Below are 16,039 nucleotides of genomic sequence, written 5' to 3'. Positions count from 1 at the left end.
AGAAATCTATAAATACCACGTACTTCAGTATAAAAACTCCATTAACAAGGCCAAACAAAGCTTCTACTCTGGTATTATCAGTTCTTGTGAGGGTAATGCTAGGACTCTGTTTTCAGTTTTCAACAAACTAATTCAACCCCCCAACGCTTTACCACCGCACTTCTATTCCTCTGAAACCTGCAACTCCTTGATGCTGTTCTGGACTACGAAAATCGATAACATCCACCAGCAACTCAGATCGAATGTTGTGTCTACGCCCTCTCCAGAACCTTTTCTCCTTTTTGAGCCGTTTTCCACTTTTCATCTTCCTGATTTATCTGATATTTCCGAGTTAATATGTAAATCAAAGCCTGCCACATGTCATCTTGACCCCATGCCCACGGGGCTTGTGAAATCCTGCCTCTCTTCTTTACTCCCACTCATCTGTGCTATCATTCACTCTTCTCTCACCACCGGTATCGTTCCCTCCTTATTGAAGACTGCTCTAGTCACTCCTATACTGAAAAAACCTTCTTTAGATCCTAACAACTTTAACAACCTCCGTCCGATTTCCAATCTACCCTTCATTTCTAAGATACTCGAAAAAGTGGTTGCAGCTCAACTTCATTTACACCTGGTTAATAATAACATCTACGAGAGATTTCAATCTGGTTTTCGCTCATGTCACAGTACCGAAACTGCTCTACTTAAAGTCACTAACGATCTCTTAATCGGAGCTGACTCTGGTCTTCTCACCATTCTTGTCCTTTTAGATCTGAGCTCTGCCTTTGACACCATTTCTCACTCTGTCCTTCTAAGCAGACTTTCCTCTCTCGGCATCTCTGACACACCCGCCTGGTTTCAATCATATCTCCTCGACCGTTCCCAGTTTATTCAACTAAGATCATTCCGCTCTCGCCTATTCCCCGTTACCTCTGGTGTACCCCAAGGTTCAGTTTTAGGCCCTCTTCTCTTTATAATATACATCCTCCCTCTAGGTACCATCTTCCGCAAATTTGATCTTCAGTTTCACTGTTTTGCTGATGACACCCAGTTATATCTCTCTTGCAAACCTGATTCCTCCCTCCCACCTTCTTCCCTTACAGAATGTCTATCCGAGTTAAAATCCTGGTTTACCCCTAATTTTCTAAAGCTCAATGAGGATAAAACTGAGATCCTCCTTATTGGCACCAAATCCAACCTTTTGAAGGCAAACCATTTCTCACTTACCATCGATAACTCCACAGTTTTCCCTTCTCCTCAGGTTAAGAGCCTTGGTGTCATCCTAGACAGTACACTTTCTTATAAATCACACATCAATAACCTCACCCGTTCTGCCTACTTCCATCTACGTAACATTAACAGATTGCTTCCTTCTCTTTCCACCCAGTCTACGTCCATTCTTGTTCATAGTCTTGTTACCTCCCGTATTGACTACTGCAATTCTCTTCTGCATGGTCTCCCCCAAAAATCCCTCCATAAGCTTCAACTGGTTCAGAACTCTGCTGCTCGCATTATCACCAGAACCCCCTCCTACCAGCACATCACCCCTGTTCTTCAGGAACTTCACTGGCTCCCTGTGAAATTCCGGATAATTTTCAAACTTCTCCTGCTCACCTTCAAGGCCATTCATAACCTCGCTCCTTCTTACCTTTCTGACCTGTTAACCACCACTTGTTCTGCCCGTTCACTTCGTTCTTCTTCTTCTGTCCAGCTTACTGTACCTTCCTTCCACCTCACCACCATGGGAAGCAGAGCTTTCAGCTGCTCTGCTCCCAGGCTGTGGAACTCTCTGCCCCCTGAAATAAGAAATATTGGTTCTCTCCCCCAGTTTAAATCCCAACTCAAAACTCATCTGTTCAAATCTGCATATTCACTGTGAATCCACTGTTTGTTCATTTTATCTTGTGCTTTATTTTATTGTTCTTATTCTGCCATTGTTTTACTAAGTGTTTTATTCTATTGTAAAGTGTCCTTGGGTGACTTGAAAGGCGCTCATAAATAAAATTTATTATTATTATTATTATGAAGATGCTTTAAAGTGAAATAAAAGAGGGATTAGCTGTGCTTTATGAGTAGAATGACCTACATTCAGGCTGCCACTCAAACGTAGTATAGGCCCCACTGAATATAAGCCTTCATGATCTCTATAATGTCAGCGCTCCTTTCTGTTGGGAAATAGAGATTTGGAAGAATTTGTCTAAGAAGTGTACCCAACCAGAAAGACGAGTGCTCCGGCTTTCAAACTGCTTGAAAATGCTCGACTATAGAGTGAAGTTCCCAGGGTTTCCTCTGCCACACTGTCAAAGGCACCGTGTGTCTGGCAGAGTTTCCACTCTGCTCACCTGCCGCATCTCCCCGAGGAACAGAAACACTGGCTGTCCTCTTTATTAAAGGATTATGTGGTGATTCAATAGCCATATCAAAGACTAATGCTACATTCACTTAATATCCTGCAAAGCCTTTCCTGTATGATGATGATTAGAACTGGTGGGAGGGGGGCTGTCTTACTGGCATTGTAGTGTATCGGGCTGGTTTAGTCTCATTTTAGCTGATTCAAAATGCTCCTGTTAGCATACTGTTAGCATAGCGTTTCCATTTATCATTAGCTGCAGTAGACTTTGCCATGCTGGTGTCCAGTGTTGGGATTATTATTCAAAAAAAAGTAATGTATTATACATTTCTTGTTACTTTTATTAAAAGTAACAAAGTGTTAGCATGCTGTTTGTGCAGAAGCTTGCAAAGAGCCAAAGTCGTGTTAGCATCTTAATGCGGTTGTTTCTATCTTGGATGCAGGTTGCAGTTAGCATCACACTCCTGTTCTTTTGTGCAATAAAAATAATAATAATATCAATTTCCTCCTCCCACATACAAACTCAAATCGGCTGAATGTAATGTGAGCCTGCAGGAAGGGGGAAAAAAAGCATCACTACTGGTGTCATTCCTACAACATCAGTATTTATGTCATTGCAACCAGCCACTTAGAGCAAGCTGCTCATTAATATTATTATTGACATATTTATCCACCTTGCCCTCTTCCTTATGCAAACTTTGACACTCTTTAAACTCCCTGAGCTGACTCCCCTAAAGCGAAAACCCCTGAAGGCAACGCTGACAAGCAAGCATTTAGTATTTTTCCAGCCTTTTCCCTGAATTGCAGAGCTATGACATCACATCAACATGATTGGCGAGTTGAAATTATGAGTGATAACAGTGTCCGATTCAAAACTACGACTATAATTTGCGGTGGAGTGCCCTTTATGTTTTTTCCACCACAGCAAAAATTCATAAAGCCACTTTTTACTCTGTGTCTTTAAGCCCACACACACACCCCTCACTGATGGATGCATATGGGAAAGTTTGGAGTTTAGTATCTTACCCGGCAACACTTAGACTGCAGAAGCACCCACCGTTCAATTAGCAGATAACCCATTTCACCTTATGAGCGATGATGTGGTGCAGTACACATGTGGCAAGCATGAACTAAAAGCTTGAGTTACAGCAGAGCTTAGAGAACCGTCCTGTCTATTACATTTATTATCCTTGATTACAGTTATTTCCCTTGTTTTTCATCATAATCATTCTCGTATTTAAAGAAGCTCGATTTCACTGGGGATATCTGATTAAATAAAAACTAAGTAGAAATGGAAAACAGAGGCCGCCTCGCTCCATGCAGTGTAATATGAATATAATAATCAAAGAGATGAAGCCCACTGCCTGGCAGATAAGCATTTCTGGCAGCAGGTTGCCAATCACTGAAGAGACAATACACAGAGTCCCACATCAACATCTCAATCCAGCCTGATTTGCCTTCCAGAGCATCTGAGCTCGATGGCTCACACCTGCTGCCCCTTATTATTACCCAGCAGGCTGAAGACTGACACAGCTACCACACGAAGCACCGAGGAAGAGCGCTCCGGAGCACGAAAGTCCTGTGATACAGGTCGTCCGCTCTGCTTTTGCTTCAGATGTGATCATTTATTGAAGGAAAATCGGTGAATAACAAAGCCACAGCTGTGTAAATTCCACCACTGCAACGGTCGTTTGATTTCAAACTAATTAGTATTCCTTTAAGTGGGGCTTTGCCGCCCTCTTGTCATTAAAACGGATTTAAGCCAGGCCTCTCAGAGGATGCGCCGGAGGATGACGGAGTAATTTCTGCATGTCAGTCATCGTGGTGTCAGCGTGAAGAACACATCTCAAGGCGAACTTGGCCTTCAGTTGCAGCTGAGCAGCTGCTAAACCTGTTAAAGTCTGGCTTGTTTGGCTGTGCGTGTAAACGGAGTTGTGCGCTCTGAACTGCGGCTGAGTTGGGGCTTGACACGGCGCAGTTTGGGGGTCTCAGCGGTGCCGAGGCATTGTGTATTGTGTCGGGAGAGTGTTGTGGGTTTTTTCCCAGTGTGCCGCAAAGGGTCGCTCCGTGTCAGAGGTGAGCCTAGTGAATGGAGGCTGTGGGACCCCCTCCATAGTTGGGAGGACACTCTCCCCCCCCCCCCCCCTCCCCCATTGAGAGCACTGAGGCAGAATGCTGTAGGCACAACAAGAAGGGGACTAAAGGCTTTGTCTCTGGTTCACTGCCTTCAAGTAGGCTCGGGATTCCTGGCAACCAGGTTTAACTGCTGGAGCCTGCGTGCAGAGGGGAGAAGGCACAAAGGCGCTTGTTTTCCTCAGCTGATGTGCAACATCGTGGCCTGCTGTGGGAAACAAAGATCAGTCCAGACATCAGGTCTGGACTGATTGAATTTCTTACATTAGCATTTTCTGTTATGATAAAACTTTTCTCACTGTTGAATTATTCTGAGCAAACCCAAATTAGCTATAAGAATTTTTTTTTGGCCAAGTTTTAATGTAGAAAAAGTTTAAAGTCCACTGTGATGATCCAATTATCCTGCAAACCCAGGATTAGCATTAATCTGCTCTGGTTATTAGCAGGCACATGGCCTCTCCCCACAGCGTTTCCTCCGTTTTCCAGCCTTTCTCTTTCAGCACATACTCAAGCCTAGCGCTTTTTGGTATACGTCCTCCTTTTATAAAAATATACCTTCACTTTTCACGTTCTGTGGGTCAAAGTCGGGTTGTGTGTATATACCACCGTTATCCCCCTGGAGGTGTTTTAATATTGCTGCTACTTCTGATGTGTCGGACTACAGTTAAGTCTGCAAACTGTGCTATGAATTGGAATGAGACTACTATAGCTGGGGGCAGGCACAGCAACCACCTACATGTTTATCAGAAAATTAATCCTCAGACGGGGACTTGCACGTGTGTCAGATGTGAAGAAGAGTGAAGAAGGGATGCTGGAGATTCATGACATGCCTAATGACCTGCAAACTAGATACTGATGTGAGAAAGTACCTTCATTCTAGGTAGAAATGAGCATGTGTGTGCGTGTGTGTGCAAACGCAGCAGAGAAGCAGGAGGAGGAGACCTGTGAAATGAGAAGACCCTCAGGCTCAGATTCTATCAAAGCTCTCAACACATCCGGGAATCACAGACCAAAAATTCCACATGACGTGGTGATTGAGAGCGGAACGGCAGCTGTGTGTAAACCCCGATAAAGTGTACTGACCCAGGCTGCGGATTACATGCAAGAAACCTCAGCTGTTAATAAAGTTTAGCGAGCCGCCGCTTGTTTTGGATTCGCTCCCAGTGTCGATCCTCCAGTAAATTTCCTGTAAGATTTAGCCTATAGCGATAAACCACAGATCTAATTTGTACACCCAGCCGTGACCTTCTTGGACAGCGTAGATCTGCGTGCAAATCACACTGGGTCTGGTGACATGTTCTTTTGAGGGTCTGTGCTCATCTCTCATCAGCACTCAGACACTTTAAGTGGCTCAGCCACACTTAATTAGCCTCTTCTTCGCGACTCGCTGCAGCTTTTTTGCTCAAATTAATCTTCTCAGGTTAGCGCCTGGCACCCACTCCACTGTCTCTGACGGGAGGTCAAATTTATCCTCTGCTAAGAAATTACTTAGCTAAACAAGGGCTTCTTCATGCAGCCACGGATAATAACCTCGATTAATTAACGAGAGACTCTTCCTAATTAAGGTCTTACTCTGCGTGGTCCAACTGTGACCCTGTAAAACAAGCTGAAGGCGGTAATGAGTCATTTCTCAAACAGAACATTGCTTCTGATTTTGTGTGGGCATAGTGTGACGTGAGCTTCACAGAGAGAGCTCGGCAAATAGAAAAATAACCTTCTCCATTATTATCATGGTTATTGACCTTGGTGTCTCCTTCCTCCTTCCAGGTCAATGGAAAGGACCTCTCAAAGGCCACACACGACCAGGCGGTGGAGGCCTTCCGCACCGCCAAGGAGCCCATCGTGGTCCAGGTTCTGCGTCGGGCCCCTTACCCCAAAGTGGCCAACCCTGCCGTTGACACCCAAGTCACAGACATCAGCACCCAGACGGACATCACCCTCCAGCACATCATGGCCCTCACCAATCTGCCCCCCTCTTCACCCCCAATCTCAGAGCTGGAGGAGTATCTGCTTCCAGAGGAGTAAGTACCAGCTCGGTTTTTTTTTTTTTTACTCAAGGAGTTCAACCTTGCAAGTTAGTGAGCACAGAACGGCACAAGAACAACTGGAGGCAGACTATTTCAAGAGTAGTCAGAGAACTCTTGTTTTAAATATAGAGAAGGCAGTTTATTCTGTAAATTATGTGTGGGACACACATTTGAACATTAAATAACTGTACATGTCAATGAAACTGTGTTGCTAACAATCTCTTCCCCTGTCACCGATTCAAAGTGTTCAAGTTACACATTAAACTAATCTCAAATTTGAGGTGGTTAATTAAACCGTCTACCAGTGGTTTTAAAAAAGGACACATTTGAAAGGGTCTCATAAGCCTTTATGTGTCGCCAGCCTTTCTGGACCACGTTTCTTCATCTTCTTAAAAGCTTCTTAAGCTTCTCCTGTTTCCTTAGTTTAAAGCAAGGCCAGCTGCAGTTAAGCACACTCACCCTCAGTTGCTAAAGACCCCTCACGCCTTTTTCACAACTTGCTTGTTCAGAAATTCCTTTTGCCAAATGGAGAAGAGTGTCGAAATCTTTGTTGTTAGAACTCGGCAGTGTTGGAAAGGTCATGCCAGTTTTGGTCACCGTCCAACGTTTTACCTCAAATGCTAATTGAAAGAGCTTATCTTGCTCTGCAGAATGCACCGCTGCGATCGTGTAACACCAGTGTGGAAGTTTGAAGGGAAAATGTCCCTGTCACTCACGGGAGATAACAGCTCCTCCGGGGCACGCAGCCACATTAAAATGATGGCCGTGCTCATTTGCACATTCTCAAAATGCATCTTTTGTTTCTGACTCCGTGTGTGTGTGTGAGCCCTGGAGCCTGGCTATACTTTCCACTCTGTGGCAGCAGGAGTCGCCCTTTAATGAATAATAGCGATTTAATTGATTTCCGAGACAAATTAATAACACGGCGTTAATTTGTGATTAGCTTCAGGCTGCAGTTTCAATGAATCTGATTCAAGAGTGATTTCTTCATTGAATTCTTATTACTTTCCCACTACTTCTCCATTTAATTTTCCAACTCTGGGGCAAAATTAAATCCAGATTGACAAACGCGTCACTACTTCTTGTTTCCTTTCCTAATGTGTGTGTTCAATTTGACTTCCACTCTTTTCCAATTTATCGTATTCTCTTTTTTTCCTTTCCTCAGGCATCCTCCTGGGCACGTGTACTTTGACCCTGATTTCCTTGAGGGTATACAGCAGGACATAGAGCGGGAGGAGCTGGAATATGAGGTAAAAACACCATCTCCGTTCTTAGTCGTCCACTCAATGAAGCTCTACTTTTGGGCAGAAGTGCATTATTGCTCCATAAGCAGACCTGAGGTCGTCTCGGCGTCTCCGCTCCAATGGCCTTGTTAGCGACCCCAAGCCCTGATATATTGCACTTATTGATGGAGCAGTCTCCCTATGCGGAGACACTGAGATGCATGCCAGACAGGAATCGAGTTGCTGGTTTGTTCCAGCAGATGCACAACGGTGACATCATTACTTATTAGTGACAGGGCCTAATAAGTCTTCCTCTGCTCCTACGCAGTGGAGATGAGGCCCAGCGGATAATTAGATGGCACAAGATAATAGGGCTGCGGTGATGAATCTGACGATGCTAACAGAGGCTGGAAGAGGCCACGATCAAACCTCCATCGTGCACCTTCGTTGACCTCTGCCAACCCTCGCTCCCCCTCTTATTAAACCTCAGGGACCACCTGCCTGATATTAATAATATCTGTGGAGGTGCTCTTGAAGAATGACTCTGCTTCATAATGTTTAAATTCACACAACAGCAAATTAGCGATTAAATCAAATCCGACAGGTTGACCGCTAATTTGTTTATATTAATACCAGAAGCTTTTTTGTTTACTTTACTTTTCTTCCCAAATCATATTTATTGTTTTGTTTAGTTGTTTTTTTGCTAGTTAAAATAATAGATTCACACAGTCAGTGTTATGAATCCTGTATAATATAATCCAAATTAATGAATCCTATAGGTATCCCTGTGATTCAGTTCAGTTTTATTTAGCACTAAATCACAGCAACAGTCACCTCGAAGCACTTTGTATCGTAAGATGAAGACCCCAACAGTCATACGACCCACTATGTTGCGCTTGGCAACATTGGGAAGGAAAAACTCCCTTTAAACAGGAAGAAACCTCTGCAGAAGCTGCAGGTATTTAATAATTCCAGAAGAAAGACTGCTACAAACAGCTAGAAGCAACAATCTAAACTTCTAGTGTCGGTTTCAGTCATTCACGAGGATCACCCCTGCTTACCATACCTCACTATAGCATCATATTTACTGAATAAGAATAATCATCTAATTCTTGGTGTTTTCCAGAGGTTTTTCCTCAAAGATGGTCTCCATTTTTTAGCTGCGAGTTTTTTAGAGTGCTAACCCCTTTCAGAATCTGCCCTCTGCCCCCAAAAACGAGCGCTGCTCATATCTTTATCTGTATCTGTGAGATTACACGTGTTGACAAGTGAAAAATGGCACTCTCAGCAAATGCAGTCCACTGCATCATCTCTCATTCTGTCAGAGGGCTTTGTCAGGAGCCTGTGGCCTTGCTGCCTCCAGCTGAAAGATTCATTACAGAGATTGATGGATCACTCCTTCTCTGGTGTCCCAGTTTTGATCCCATTTAGATAGTCCTGGGACACAGACGTATAAATACAGTGTTTCTCTGCTCTATGGGCCAAAATAATTCCAGCTATGTAGGTTATTAATCTGTGCATGTGTCCTTCCAGGAGGTGGATTTGTACAGAGACAACATTCAAGACAAGCTCGGCCTGACTATCTGTTACAGGACTGACGATGAGGATGAGGCTGGGATCTACATTAGTGAGGTATGTGGCGCAGGCGGACAGCGATTTCTTTGCCTGTCGGCGTCAATAACGCTCACTTTAACTCACAAATGTAATGTGTGCTCTCTTTAGATTGATCCAAACAGCATTGCAGCAAAAGATGGCAGAATTAGAGAAGGTGACAAAATCATACAGGTATGATTTCGTGTGTGTGTGTGCATGTTTCTGTGATCTCATATCATGACAGTGAACAAAAACAGCTTTTTTTAATTTAAATGGCTCTTTCTGTGTCAATAAGATCAACGGTGTTGAGATCCAAAATCGAGAGGATGCCGTGGCACTGCTAACCAGTGAGAGCAACCAGAACATCTCCCTGCTGGTGGCCAGGCCAGAGATCCAGGTAATTTCACAAACTGTTATTGGTGTCAACTCAATAAAGGTTTTAGTTTGGAACCAAATGTGATTTCACATCAAATTGATTCAAATCTGAAAACAGCACTTGGACTTTGAATAGCAGATGGTCTTTTTTGTGTGTGTGTGTAAAACTTTGCATCTAATGAGGCGTCTCTTCTCTCCGCCGCGTCTCAGCTGGATGAGGGCTGGATGGATGATGACAGGAACGACTTCCTGGATGACCTCCACATGGATATGCTGGAGCAGCAGCACCATCAGGCCATGCAGTTCACTGCCAGCATGCTGCAGCAGGTACGCGCACATGTGCGCAGCGTGAAGAGCGTGAGCACGCACAATCAATCTCCACTAACACATATGTCCATCAATAGATTATGTCGGCCGAGCCCGTTCTGGCGAGGTGAACAGATGCTCCGCGGTTTCCAACTGTTTTTTTCCATTAACAGAAATTGTCTTTGTTATGGAGAACCTCAGGCTCAGCGACACAGCCTTTGTTATTCGTCCATTTGTGACTAAAAGTGCAGTGAATGCTCATAATTAAAGCAGATGTGATATTAACAGTTTTGCACATATTTGTCCAAATGTGAAAAACAGTTGTGAAACAGTTACGCTTATTTCTTCCCCCTGTGCGGGCTGTTTGCTTGTTTTGTTTAGAAGAAGCACGAGGAGGATGGGGGCACCACAGATACAGCCACGCTGCTCTCTAACCATCACGAGAAGGACAGCGGCGTCGGCCGCACGGACGAGAGCACGCGAAACGACGAGAGCTCTGAGCAGGAGAACCTCGGCGATGACCAGACCACGGCCTCCAACACGCTGGGCAGCTGCAGAAAGCTGACCTACAGCCAGGACACGCTCGGTAGCACCGACCTGCCCTTCAGCAGCGAGTCGTTCATGTCGGTCGACTACGCCGACGCCGACTTCCTGGGCATTCCGGTTGACGAGTGCGAGCGCTTCAGGGAACTCCTGGAGCTCAAGTGCCAGATGAGGAGCAGTGGAGCCCAGGGCCTCTATGGGCAGGGCGGTGGAGCGGTGGGTCAGGACCAGGAGGGTGTGGACAAGGAGCTTGAGATGCTCAATGAAGAGCTGCGCACCATAGAGCTGGAGTGCCTGAACATCGTCCGCGCCCACAAGATGCAGCAGCTGAGGGAGCAGTGCCGTGAATCCTGGATGCTGCACAACAGCGGCTTCCGCAACTATAACACTAGCATAGATGCTCGCCGCCACGAGCTGTCAGACATCACGGAGCTGCCAGAGAAGTCTGACAAGGACAGCTCCAGTGCCTATAACACTGGTGAGAGCTGCCGCAGCACCCCTCTGACTCTGGAACTGTCTCCAGATAATTCGCTCCGTAGAGTAGCAGAAAACCAAGCTGGGCCGTCGGGCTCCAGCGGCAGGATGCTGAAGCCCCTCCTGTCTCCTGTGCAGGAAGCTTGCAGCCCGAGCCGGAGCAGAAGCTCATCCAAGGATCCAGATGGAGCACTGCAGGCAGAGGGCAAAGAGAGAAAGCCCGGAGAGTCTAGTAAGAGCGGGCGAGGCTTCTCTCAGCCGCACTCACCTTACAAGCACGCTCACATCCCCGCCCATGCCCAGCACTACCAGAGCTACATGCAGCTGATCCAGCAGAAGTCAGCCGTAGAGTACGCTCAGAGCCAGATGAGCCTGGTCAGCATGTGTCGGGATCCCATTACCCCCAGCGACCTGGAGCCTAAGATGGAGTGGAAGGTGAAGATCCGCAGCGACGGCACACGTTACATCACCAAGAGGCCCGTCCGGGACAAGCTGCTGAGGGAACGCGCCCTCCGGATTCACGAGGAGCGCAGCGGTATGACCACAGATGACGACGCCATAAGCGAGCTGAAGATGGGCCGCTACTGGAGCAAGGAAGAGAGGAAGCAGCACGCGGTGCGTGCCAAGGAGCAGAGGCAGCGCCGCGAGTTCATGAAGCAGAGCCGAGCCGACTGTCTGAAGGAGCAGGCCACCCTGGAGGACAAAAAGGAGCCGAACATCATCGAACTCAGCCACAAAAAGATGATGAAAAAGAGGAATAAGAAAATATTTGACAACTGGATGACCATTCAAGAACTTCTCACCCATGGTACCAAGTCACCAGATGGCACGAGGGTGTACAACTCCCTCCTGTCTGTGACTACGGTCTAAGTCCCGTTCAGGCCTGCTAGAGGAGAAGAGACTTGAGTGTAATGGTCTGTACATAGGACTCTAACAGCTGGGGTACAGATTCCTGCCTCGTTCAAGGTGGCAACACGTGTAAATAGGAAATAAACACCTTTTCTGTGTGAGCATTTTCCCCACTGCAGTGAAAAGAGGGCTCCTGAAACAACGGTTGGACCTCGAGTGAGTTGGATTAGGAGACCGTGTATGAGGAAGATTTTGGAAGCATAATTCAATAATCTCTTCTACCTTTGTGCCTGCTTTTTTGAAGATTTTTTTGAAACACAAATACAATATTTGACTTTTTGGAAGGTTTTGAAAGTGTGTAAAGACAGTGTGCCATACATTAAAAAGCCAGCATTTACACTATTTTACATTATTTTGTTCGTACTATATATCTCTTCAGTATTTTTGCTGTAATGTGTACGTAATGCTTTTACCAAAACAATATTTTCCTGCGAGGTGAAACGCTTAACCTTTTCAAAAGGACTTTTTGTAAATTAAAAAAAATCCAACTTTTGTATCAAATTCACTTTGTTGTTTTGCTTTCCCTTGAATGGTGCTGATCTCCCAAAGTTTAAAGCCACCAGCGATGTACCGTCTGTTACATAATGTAGAGAACATCATAACGTGATATCACCATGTATGTACGTATATTTAGAGAAAGACATTTCTCACGTTGCTGAAACTGAAATGTCTGTTTGTTCAAGCACACACTGTAGTTGCTTTGGTAGGGTTTCATGTATTGGTCAGAATAACAGCTTAAGCAAATCTTTAGTTAACCACCCAATTTGATGTCTTGTAAAATGAGAGAAATAATAAATTATTGTTTTATATATGACGAGCTTTGAAAACTTGTGAGAATTTTGTCATTTATAAGAAATGTTGTTTATTTCCTTCTGGCATTTTAGCATTTAAGTATTTTTACTCAATAAGGGGAGGTTGGACCAAAGTAGATGGTGCAAGACTCCAGTCAAAATATTCATGTCGATTAAGGTTTTTGAACCAAGTTTGAAAATGCACAGAAAGTGTTTTTGTTCAAAGACATGAAAGAAAACGGGACATTTCCACACAACAGTACGTGCTACTCCCTTTCTGGCTCTTACAGGTGCCTTTCAATAAAAAGTTACCATTTGGAAAAATTAACGAGGCATCTTTTTTCTCAAACTAGAGCCTGGATGTTCCCGTCCTCATGCTCGTTTTTGTCTCCCCCTCTTTTTTTCCTGTGTAGAGCCAGTTCTCTACACAGCTCTCTTTGTGGAAGCAAAGAATTTTTGTTTTGGTGATATTCTTTATTAAAAGGTCCACTAATTAATAACGTATAGCAAAAACACTCTGACAAGAAATGTTTTGTTAATTTTATTCATTTATTTTTTAGTTTTTGAGGTTTTTACTGATGGGGTATTGTCGTTACCCCACCACACGGGCGGACAGGTTGGTGGTGTGGAGATCAAAGTTTGTGAAAACAATAACTCAACAAAAGGTGATGTAGGATTTTGAAAATCCTACCATAGATCCGTTTACTAAAAATCTCAGACAGGTTTGAATCTCAGTGACGTCGAGGTCAGAGGTTGCATTTTCCAAAAATCGTGTTAAAGGAAGTCACGTAGGATTTTCAGATTTATACCACACATGCATCGGCTAGAAGTCTGACTGGCAGCACTACGTTTGTTCTTTGTTTAGTTGAGTTTTTTGGTTTGGAGACTGTAACCTACAAAGGCTACAATAGTTTGTTTAAACAGCACATGACTTTTATTTTATTTAAAACATCTCAGCCCAACCTAATTTCTCACCAGTACAGAGTGATGTTGCTACAAATCTGCTCCTAAAAGCTTGAGTAGCTATTTCACTAAAGTTGTTAATGATTTGTGAACAATGCGTCTGTTAGTCAGTAACTGTAATTTACATTTTTCCTTGTGATATTAGCGATGATAGTGATAGCATTTTGATGTTTATACAAAGAGTATCAGAGACATTTCAACTTCACGGCACACAGCAGTGCATTTAGGCTGGAGAGCTTAATAATCCATCAGATCTCTCAGGCTGCAACGCTGCTGAATTTCATTCAGTTCAAATCCAACTTTAAATAGATTTCTTTGCTGTGCTGCTTAGTCCGTTTCAATATCTCGAGTAACACGTTTTTGATTTTAGCATGTGGTATCAAAGGCACCCTCCCTCTCTTGGAATACATTTTTTTTTTTCAATCTAGGATGAAGTCTTACTGGTATCACAGAAGCATCCATTAATCTGCCAGCCAGTAGTAATGATAGCAGAAGTCCTGAGGCAAAAAGTGTTTTGGCTGTGTCTGCGTTTCATATCAGAACCCAAGTAGGGCAACAGCATGACAGGCTGGCATTAACATAAAACAGTCCAGTCAGTAGAGATCCCTGCTGTCCAAGTCTGACAGGGCTCAAGGTTGACAACAAAGATTTACATACTGACAGCCTTTTCTACATATCTCACAGTGGCTTCCCTCCATTATCTTTTCCTCAGCCAAAGAAAAGTGGTCCATCAGCTCGTAGCTCAGATCTGATGGGTCGTTTCACGCTGTCTGTAATGCTGGCAATAAGCTTTGTCTTATGGTGATGTCCCCATGCTGGGCTGATGGTTTATTTATCTGACGCCGGACTCCTACCATCTGTTACAGAGACCTTGTCGCCTCAGTCCCGTATGATCCTTCAATTATCAGCTCAGCGCCTCGTTACCGAGGACAAAAGCAGCTCACCCTCTGCTGATCCACTTTGTCGTCACCTTAGTTGTTCAGTGCACCGTTGTTTTTTTAATGAGACGACAACAACAAGGGCAGGAGTAACATGCATTTAACGTGTTTACTCACAGATGAGTCCATTTAAAGACTGATCAATTTGAGGGTTTGGACATTCAATATGTAGATATTTTTACTTTAGCAGGTCAATTAATTATTGTGTAGGGTCTGAAAGTGAATACTAGAGCCCATTTTCCTGCCATTTGAACTCTGTTCGCTTTGTTAAAATGTAGATATTTATTCAGTTGTAAGCTGTTTTGTGCAGCAAGTATCTAATAAACATACAGTCTTGTCTGATGAACGTAGACTACATGATTTAGAAAAAATACTGAGTATGTGTGTTTTCGCCACTGTTTCTTCCAAAGCTATGACACCTCTGGCACAGTCAAAGCAGCTGGAGGAGACTTCATCTAAACAATAACTTAAAGAAATTTCTTCCATTTGGGTTTAGATATGCAAACATTCAGCTTGTTGTGCTGGTCCCAAGAGATTTAACAAATATGTATAAAAGAGTGCTCAAAACTGCAAACAAAGGTTGTAATATCTTCTTTTTGTTAGGGGATCAAATATTCGTCAAGCTCCAAAACTTCATATATACCCCATAGTACGTCCTGCCAAACCCTGCTTAGTCAGTGTGTCAAGCTAACAGAAACATGCACATCATGGTGATACTGATACAACCTAATGATACCGATTATCTCTACATCATGACCCCTGTTGGTGGAGGTGGGGGAATATATGGGGGAGCAAATGAACATTTTGTCCTCAAATCTCATGTTAAAAGCAAGAAAAATGTGCAGACGTGAGGATTTGAACAAGTTTGACAAGGACCAAAGGTTGGTGGTTCAATTCTTGGCAGCTCCAAAGTAGCGCCAAACTATCCTTGGGCAAGATACTGAACTACAAGTTGCTCTCTGATGCATTCATTGGCGGCATCAATGTGTGTGAGGACTTCAGGTATAGAAAAATTGCTTGGAGGGATTGGGCGAATGAAGCTTGTATGAAATGCTCGAGAACAGTAGAAAAGCAGTATAAAGGAACAAGTCTATTTACCATTGGTACTCCCTGATGGTTGTGGCCTCTTTCAGCAGGATAGTTCACCCTGAGGTGTTGACTTGGCCTCCATATTCCCCAGATCTCAATCAAGTCGAGCCTCTGTGGGATGGGATGGGCTGGACGAATGAGTCCAATCCATAGAGGCCCCTCTCACAACTTACAGGATTTACTGCTATCATCTTGGAGGCCAGCTACAGGGTTGTTTTGGCAGCAAAAAGGGGCGGGCAGACAGGCGGTCATAATGCTGTGCCTTATCGGTGTACATGTTCCTCCCTTCTGTAGCCTATCACAAAAAGACTGACTTAAAATTCCTTTATGAACTGGCAGTGCT

At 44.2% G+C, this 16,039-nt stretch overlaps 1 protein-coding gene across 4 annotated transcripts in view; it reads left to right on the top strand.

The window, feature by feature from the left end:
* Window positions 1-12,742, top strand: part of pdzrn3b (PDZ domain containing RING finger 3b) — a 98,809-nt gene extending 86,067 nt beyond the window's left edge. For all 4 annotated transcript variants that reach the window (XM_082532725.1, XM_082532724.1, XM_082532727.1 and 1 more), the window contains 7 exons: window positions 6,233-6,486; window positions 7,658-7,742; window positions 9,249-9,347; window positions 9,438-9,500; window positions 9,604-9,705; window positions 9,894-10,010; window positions 10,371-12,742. In XM_082532725.1, coding sequence (XP_082388851.1) covers window positions 6,233-6,486; window positions 7,658-7,742; window positions 9,249-9,347; window positions 9,438-9,500; window positions 9,604-9,705; window positions 9,894-10,010; window positions 10,371-11,876 — 2,226 coding nt within the window. In that variant the 3' untranslated portion in view covers window positions 11,877-12,742. The remainder of the gene's footprint in view (window positions 1-6,232; window positions 6,487-7,657; window positions 7,743-9,248; window positions 9,348-9,437; window positions 9,501-9,603; window positions 9,706-9,893; window positions 10,011-10,370) is intronic.
* Window positions 12,743-16,039: the final 3,297 nt, after the last annotated feature.

The sequence above is a fragment of the Aulonocara stuartgranti genome (genome assembly GCF_965226115.1).
Source record: "Aulonocara stuartgranti genome assembly, chromosome: 5".
Lineage (NCBI taxonomy): Eukaryota > Metazoa > Chordata > Actinopteri > Cichliformes > Cichlidae > Aulonocara > Aulonocara stuartgranti.
This window is presented reverse-complemented; position numbering and strand designations above follow the sequence as displayed.